Source organism: Acartia tonsa, chromosome 13, assembly GCF_053477335.1.
Source record: "Acartia tonsa isolate MP-2025a chromosome 13, ASM5347733v1, whole genome shotgun sequence".
Classification (NCBI taxonomy): domain Eukaryota; kingdom Metazoa; phylum Arthropoda; class Copepoda; order Calanoida; family Acartiidae; genus Acartia; species Acartia tonsa.
Window position 1 is genome coordinate 33,147,388 of NC_137272.1, and position 8,837 is coordinate 33,156,224.

An 8,837-nucleotide genomic window follows, 5' to 3' on the forward strand; every position below is an offset into this window, starting at 1 on the left:
TGATAGCTTTAATTGTTAATTTAGGTATGTTAGAAATTATTCTATTGATTTAAAACTTAATTATGTATATTTTATAATTTAGAAAGTGTAGCAACACTATAATCGACACCTGAGAGTCCGTATGTACATTAAAATATATTGATTTTTACCAAAATTTTATTACATATGTAAAGGGTGCGACAGCCAATTTGTTGCAAAAATTTGTTTTCACAAAAAAATGACACAAGTCATAGATTTTTAAATATTTTTATTGAAAATCAAAACTAATACTAGCATAAATGTTTATGTTATACATTTAATTGATAAAATCGCCGTTGGCCATAATGGCAGCCTCGATGTGGCCTCTAAACCTGCTGCAGGCTATTCTAAACATGTCTTTGAAGCCGTATTCCTCCTTGATGGCCTCATTACTTTATGACTTTCTAAATATCCATCTATCCATCTATCTGTCCATCTATCTGTCAATCTATCTGCCCATCTATTTGTCTATCTATTAATCTATTTAGGTATGATGTCAGCTTGTTGTAATCCAGTACTTTATGGCTTTCTAAATGAAAACTTTAGGTTTCTTTTATACAAAAATATACATCATACATTTCAAATAAAAAAAACGCACCATTAGATACTCACTGCAAGAAAAGTGGCATGACTTTTGATAAAACAAGGATAACAACATCCATAAAAGCTAAGCACTAAAATCAGACTGTAGAAGAGACAAACATTAATATCTAGGCAGAATATTAAATCATAATTATGATGAAAATTGTATATGTTTAAATCTGTTATATAAAAAGTTCAAAATCGGCCTGTTTTAAATGGAGGTGCGGGCGATTTGGAAGTGATTTAGAATTACTACGCCTAAAGATTATATCCAACTGAAGCAGGAATCATTATACCAAGTTTGAAATCAATAGTTTAAATTTTTAAAATATCTAAATTATTGAAAGGACGGACCAACGCTAACTATATAAAAGCTTTGCTTTAAAAAATATTGTATAAAATTGTAAAACAAAAAAACAGATTTGAATTGCATCATGTTTTAAATAGGCAAAAAAAGTTTAAATCGATATTTCAATTCTAACATGCCTAAATTTACTATAAGAGATAACCGATACGTGCGTACTGAAGTACGGACGGACCAACCCTAATTATAGAAAAGCTTTGCTTAAAAATATATTGTATGCAATTGTTGTAACAAAAAATAGATCTGAATTCAAATGGTTGCTCAGTTGTTTGTCTCGACTACGTCCTGCTAGTGGAAGGAGGCAACGACAATCTCAAAACGCAGGTAATCTATAATACAAAGTAGAACGATGTCTGTCTGTCTGTTCGTCTGTCTGTCTGTCCGTCCCTTAAGATCTTGGTAACCACTGAACTGATCGGATTCTACTCTTCAGGGAATATACCTACTGGTCATGTGGTGGTTTTAGGCTATTTTCTTGGGGGGGGGGGGGGGGGGGTGGGACACCCTCAACTCCCCCAAAAACAAAAAAACATAATGACTACAAACTTATGTTGACAATATAATAACGTCATTTTTTTGACAGGGTCATTCCTTTATATCTATGGAAGACTTAATGAACCGAGAGAGAGGCTGTTTATTACACTAAATTCCAAAGTTTTTTTAACGTTTTTCTATTAGTTGGCTTAACAACTTTTGGGACTTTAGTGAATTTTGATTGGTTCATTCATTAAGTTGAGTGTTCAAACGTTTCAAACATAAATTATAATCTACAGAAGGGGTAATTTTGTGTATTATCATTGAGAAAGTACATCAATTTATTGTCTTATCCCTTTAGATCCCTTAATGAACCCTAACTTGCATGCTATTGCTGGCCCCTGGAAAATTTTCTGTAGGAATTAGCATATTTACTTTTCATCTGTTCTACTTGTGTACAAATCAAGTATAACCAACAAGCGAAATAAATGTACAATAATATTTGGGGGGCAAATGGAGAGGTCTTCAATTTTACGATGCGTTGCCCCCCCCCCCCCCCCCCAACGACAGCTGAAAAACACGTATAGGTTTCGTGATTTTTTTCCCGAATTAATTTCATTGTTGTTAGAATCTGGCAAATTCCTCTTGTTTAAGGTGAAAATAGAATGGAACAGCAAAATTCAGATGTCGTTACAAACATCAAATTAATCAACTCAAAAGGTATATAGCTTATATTATACATAATTTCTATTATATAAAGAAGTAAGGTTTTTTTTGTCTGTTTATAACTATTTGGGGGGGAGGATACCAACACCCCCCTTAAAGAAATCTCCCAGAGAAAAGAATGATCCCCCCACAACAGAATCTATTTATTTTTAAAAATAAAATTGAAAGTGGGCCAGGGGTCGATATCTTCCCCCCTCCTCCCCCACAAGTGACCCAAGAGGACTCTAGGGGGCGTACCCGCCTATAAGAAGAAAAAAAACTTAGCTCCATATATTTATTAATAGGTACACCTTTTTGAAGTAATAAAATAATTAGATAGGAAGTAAGGAACTAAACGTCCAAAAAGAAGTGTGGGGGGGGAGGGGGTAATACTCCCCAAAAAAATTAGGTGAGCTAAATTTCAAAAATATATATAAGATACTAATCCCACCAAAAGTTGAAGGTGCCAATATCTAAACAGAAGATTAAGAATTATGCTTAGCTCTGATCTAAAGATAAAAAAATGAAAATGTCAACAGCTGAAGAAATTCAGCCGAGGAATTTTGACTTCCTATTCGTAGAAATTTGATTAACATAAAAATATTTTACTATTTGATAATACATTAGAAACAAAGTAAGTTCATAGAAAGATTTAATTATACACATTTAAATTAATCATTTTAATTAAACCTAAAATTCCTCTAAATTTACTTAACTAACCTATTAAATGAACACTTGATTGTCTTAAAATCTCAAAGATAAAATATCAATAACTATACCTAATTCTTAAGCCTATTTAATTTACAATTATTAACCCAACCTAAACTAAAAATCTTATTAAAGAAAATAAAAAAAATTACTTACAATTAGAGGCATTAATAAAAACATATATTTAAATACATTAACATATAGATAATTTTAAAAAAGAGAACATTATACAGACAGTTTTCAGTTTAAGCTAAAAAAAAATTTAATCAAGATACATTTTACAAAAATATGTATAAAAAGTAATCTTTAAAACTTGTTATAGGGACAGTTTTCAGTTCAATTAAGCAAAAGTAATTTTTGCTGATTTTCAATAGATTAGATGTCATATATACAGTGTGTTTTTTTATGAGAACTTTTTTGAAAGCAATGTTACCTAACTCATAGTTATCAGAATTTAATGATTAATGGCTTATTTTCTTTGTTTTTTAAAGACCATTAATAGAACAACAACAAAATATTTCAGTTTTTAGTTAAAAAGTACAGTAAAATCAAAAATTCAAAACTTCTATATAAAAAACATCTAAAAAAGGTTTTAGCGCATTTTTCTTATGCTCAAATCTTCTACCCTCTGCAAGAATGGCTGCAAAACGCTTCAAAATCGTACTTTTAAAAGAAATGAATTATTTTTGTTGTTGTTCTATTAATGGTATTAAAAACAAAGAAAAAAACCATTAATCATTAAATTCTGAAAACTATAAGTGTGGTAAAATTGCTTTCAAAAAAGTTTTCTTAAAAAAAACACACTGTATTTACGTTAATTCTTACCAACTGACCTAACCTATTCAATTAAAAATCATTACCTGACCTAACATAACTTAAACTACAAGTCTTATCTATAAAAGTAAACATTTTCATAATCTTAAAACATTGATAAACACATATAGAATTCTAAGAATACAAGATGTAATAAAAGATTAAATTTCCTTTCTTTCACTTAGAGTGTTTATATTTCTAACTCTCCAAAAGTCTAGTTGTATTTGTGTCTTTGCAACACTAATGAGTTTTGGTATCAATGAAAGTATTTTCTTTGCATTGCAATGTAGAACTCCACCAGAGTATCAAAGATATTAAGAGCACTGAGACCAAGCCATAAGCCCAGAGAACTTCCCAAGTCAACCACAAGATTGAATATATCATATGAATATACATCAGTGTGAACTTTTATTTCATCTTTAACATTGAGATCAACAATTGCAGTGTCAACTCTATTTTTAATATGCATGACTTTATTCGGTTTGAAGTGCATAGTTACACATGGGGGCAAACATGGCTGTAAAATTTCCATTCTCAATTTTTTGATAAATTTTGTAAACTGATCCAGCATTGTCAAGTTAGCATCATCAATCTCCATGGCATCACTCTTTTGACAAGTAAGAGTACTGTTTTTAGGAAACCAGGGAGGTAAACATTTGAACCATTCAAGCAAAAATGTTTTCATCTCATTTTGAACACATGAATCATAGCTTGTACCCATTTGTTCATAGTTCATACAAGTCTTACCATCATGTATACTAAAATCATGGATTTTGACCTCAACCTCAAAGACCATACGATCATAGTAACCCACATCTGTTGGTCCAAAATTAATATTGGCAGCATTTGATTCAAACATTCTCAATTTGTTAGCTCCAGCTGGATCCACAAGATAAAGTTCTGATTTTTCTGTGTTTTTAACAATGTTAAACTTTTTTGTTGGCATTATATTTATACAAAAACCAAATGGTACAAAATAAACCATTTCAGTAACAGCTATTTGAAAATCAGAAATGACCCCAGTTTTTGAATTCTCTACAACTACATTACTATAGTCAGTGTTGTAAATCCTATCTTGAATCTCATGATAAGAAATATTACCATATCTTCCATTCCAAGTATATTTGTTAGAATCAATAAGATTTCCCATTGAATAGTGTGTCATGGTCTTATATCCAATGTTTCTAGCCTCTGTGTAGTCAAACTGGTCTTCCTGGCACAGGTAAATCAGAGGTTTCTGGATCTTATCAAAAGTTGTGGTTGAAGTTTGTGTAGTTATTGGTCCTGTTATGTATTTGATGATAGAGTTTTGAAATTGATAAACAAACAGTCCTAGAGCCAATAGCTGAAACAATGTTCTTGAAGTTTCAAAGTTTCTCATTTTTAATTATTCTTTTCCAAAATAATGAAAAATATATTATATTCACGATTTTCAAATGATAATTTAATGAATCTTAGACTTTTTGCTTAACAAACTTTACTGAATAATTTTAGTGTAATTTCAGTTACAGGAAATAATTAATAATTAATTATGCCATTTTACAAATTATGTGTAATATACACTTTCTTCTGAAAGGTTAAACTTTTAATGATCCAAAGCTTTCTGTTTTTGAGTAACTATGAAACAGTAGTTGGTTTATATCAAATGTGCTTAGTTACACTCTGGTTGTTACAAAATTCTACATTTATGTAATAATCAATTCCTGCACATTAGTAGTATCTATGTTCTCTCTGTTTTGCTGTGTGGGGCCGAAACTTGGTTCCTAAACACAGCAGTGGTCTCCAAGCTGCAGACATATGTCAATAAATGTCTCAGAAGAATCCACAAGATCTTTTGGCCAAATGAGATCACAAATGCTGAGCTTTTAGAGCCCAGCTATATGTCAGACATTAAACTGCCAATAAAACAGAGAAAATGGAGATGGTTGGGCCTAAGAAAAGGGTATGATTATTTAACCAATCAAGCCTTGACATGGAACCCCCGTACAAGAAAGAGAAACGCAGGTCAAAAAAGAAATGATTTGTATGGGTTAACATATGGGATAAATCTGGAATTTTAAATAACCAAATGGAGATGGGTAAGAAGATAAGAAATATAGACATCTGATTTGTCAAAATCATTTTTGTTTGTACATGATTATCGAGAAGCCTCAAAGTGTCATGTGTGACGTCATAAGAGTACGTCTATAAAGGAGGGATGAGAGGAGATGTAGGAAAGGACACCATTTAAATAAGAGATGGATTTTTATGACGTCACACATGAAAACTTTAGAACAAATTGATAGTTTAAATGATGGAAAAATTACTGTCCACAGATAGGTCTTATGATATATCTGCTCAATTTCAATAAAAATTTTCGCCACTACTCTAATTTTTTTTTCAAAAGAAATGTAAATGCTTTACAAATAGCCACGTATATTAGAGTAGGGCCAATGAACACCTTTTTGAGAAATTTAACATTTGGATATTTACTATAGTTTCTTTCCGAAGCTCAAAATTCACAAGGTTGGTCAAACACTTGTCAGGAATGTATAAACCTTACAATAATTTGTAAGTCTAAACAAAATTGTACATATATTTGTTTCAATTTTTTTAAAATGTAGGATACTGTATAAGGACATAGTTTCTTTTTTAGGACTCAATTAAAGAGATTTTTCGCTTATAATTTTGTTCCTTATTGTCCCAAAATCATATGTATAGAATAATAATATCATACAAAAATTTGTTGTCAAAAAGTTTAAAATCAGGATGTTTTTAATCAGTTTATAACTATAATAATTTTGTTTGCTTACTAAATTGTACACAACTGTTAACAGAATCATCATGGAAAGTTTGAAATCGAGAGGACAATTCTATCTTATTTAAAAGACGGACAGAAGAGTCTAATTATGGAAAAGCTTAGGCTTCAAAAATAATTTTAAATTTATATTTTTTGGAATTTTTAAAAATCTTACATCTGTAAACCTAAAAAAAACTTTGAGCCTGCCCAGCTCTAATGAACAATAATGAAATGTTTGTCTTTTGGGAGGTTTTCCTGTATCTTTTTATAACATTCAAACAGCTAGAATTTTAATTTGATTAACACAAGAAGGAGAGTTTGCTTTACTAACAAGAATAATCATGCACATAACATAGGAAAATTATGAACACTTATCTTAAGATTTTTTATTTTTCATTTTGCAAAATTCGAGTAAGGGTAATAAATACAAAAAAAATGATACGTATCCTGACCTCATCTAATATACTTTTTAAAAGCGAAGCAATTTTATAATCAGGGTCGGCCAATCCGTTATAATTGTCCAATAGATACCAAATTTTGCAAAGTGATTCCTGTAGTAGTTAGTTATGATTTAGAAAGCGTAGCAACTCTATAATCTTTACTAGAATGTCCTTACGTCCATTTAAGCATGTTGATTTTTTACTTTTTTAGCAATAAATTTTTCTGTGATAAAATTTTCCGATTGATCTGATTTTTGGAATAATGATTTCAGCTACAACAAAGTAAACTGTTATAAGTGAAGTATCTCTTTAATCAAGTTTTATCCAGTATCCAGTATTTAAGCAGTTTTTCAACAAATTACTTACAATTCTGTTTCGAATTTTTTACATTTATATTCTGATTATACAGTTCTGACACTCTAACAGTGTCAATGTTCGTTTGTCCTACCGTCTCAGAGGCTTTTCAAATTATCTGTTTAAGAGATTTGAAGTAACATTCAGATTAAAATCAAAGTAATTATAGTATATTGAATGTAAAATTATGTGCAAAATTTGAAATAGAGACTACATTTGAAATAAATTAGGTTAATTAAACTTGAATTTCAATTTCTACCTATTCAACTAAAACATAGAAGTTTAGACTTTCATTTTATTTTTATAATGATGATAACATCCATAAAAGCGAAGCTCTGAACGGTAGAACAAACTAACATAAACACTTGTAAAGTGTCGGAACTGAATAAGTAGAATATTAATGCATAAGTCTAAAAAAAATTGTAAGTTAATTTGTTGCTAAACCTCTTTAATATAGGATACATTTTTATGATTTGATTATAGAGTTGCCTCGCTTAAAATACTTTACCTTGTAGTCCTAAGAAACATTATTCCAAAAATCAGATGAATAGGATAGGTTTAGGCTACTTGGTGAGGGGTTAAACTACCCTCCCATGGAGAAATGACAAAAAAATCAAATCGCCCTGCTCCATCAAAAAATTGTGATGGTGTATTCAACCCCCCCCCCCCCCCATCTTCACGAATCTTCTCTGTAACTATGGTAAGAATGTACGTGATTAAAATTAAACCTAGTACTGATCCTTACATTACAACATTTTTAATCTTCCTATACATGGAAAACAGTCTATAATAAGAGGCAATAACAGTTATTTACAACATCATATCATAGACAGCTTTTCGAGGATACTACTTTGATTTTGATATTCGTTGAAAATTGTCAGTAATATGATGCTATACATGATTTTTTAGTATGGCTGAGAATCAGTTCTAATCCAGTGGATATTAATCGGTTCTAAAGCCATAATATAAACATAAATTCTTTTTATTTCAGAAAAAGAACAGGCCAATAAGCTATGAAGAAAATATAGTCAAAATTCCCAAAAGAATAATTTTTCAAGAGATCTCAAAACCAAAGAAGAAAAAATTGTATTTAAAAATGACAAAAAGGTTTTTATAAGAATTTTTTTCGTAATTACATGGACATTTATTCAGTTTTTAAAAAATCGTTTAATACTTGAGTAATAAATCTATAGTATATATGTATAACCAGACAACTACCTGGATCCCCCTATTAAGGACCTTTTATCGTCTGCTAGCAAATTGCCTTCTGCTCTTTTGTAGCGACTTGGCTGTGTTCATATTCCCAACGCTAATGGTTTATTTTCAAAGACCCAATGAAAGTCAGCACAGGGTCCTCAGGAAGGGGACTTCCAGTTATTTAATAAGAGATATAAGTTTTCCGGAATTTTAATGTAGGGAGTAGATTTGAAATTTGCATCAAATTTTAAGGATTTATTATAAAATTCGTTTTTTGTAAAATTCTTTATCTAAAAGCGAAAATACATTTTAAGTTAATTAATTTTGACCAATAGGATAGGTGGATTTTAAACTACCTGCGCTCTAATTGGTTGAATGATGTACGACATCCAATCAGAGCGCA

At 30.4% G+C, this 8,837-nt stretch overlaps 1 protein-coding gene across 1 annotated transcript in view; it reads left to right on the top strand.

The window, feature by feature from the left end:
- The window catches only part of LOC145335081 (neuropeptide F receptor-like), a 41,969-nt gene extending 33,356 nt beyond the window's left edge, over nucleotides 1-8,613 (top strand). Inside the window, exons 17-20 of the mRNA XM_080180793.1 lie at nucleotides 507-564; nucleotides 1,206-1,288; nucleotides 2,093-2,158; nucleotides 8,229-8,613. Of these exons, the coding sequence (XP_080036919.1) occupies nucleotides 507-564; nucleotides 1,206-1,288; nucleotides 2,093-2,158; nucleotides 8,229-8,254 (233 nt within the window). The 3' untranslated portion in view covers nucleotides 8,255-8,613. The remainder of the gene's footprint in view (nucleotides 1-506; nucleotides 565-1,205; nucleotides 1,289-2,092; nucleotides 2,159-8,228) is intronic.
- The last annotated feature ends 224 nt before the right edge of the window (nucleotides 8,614-8,837 follow it).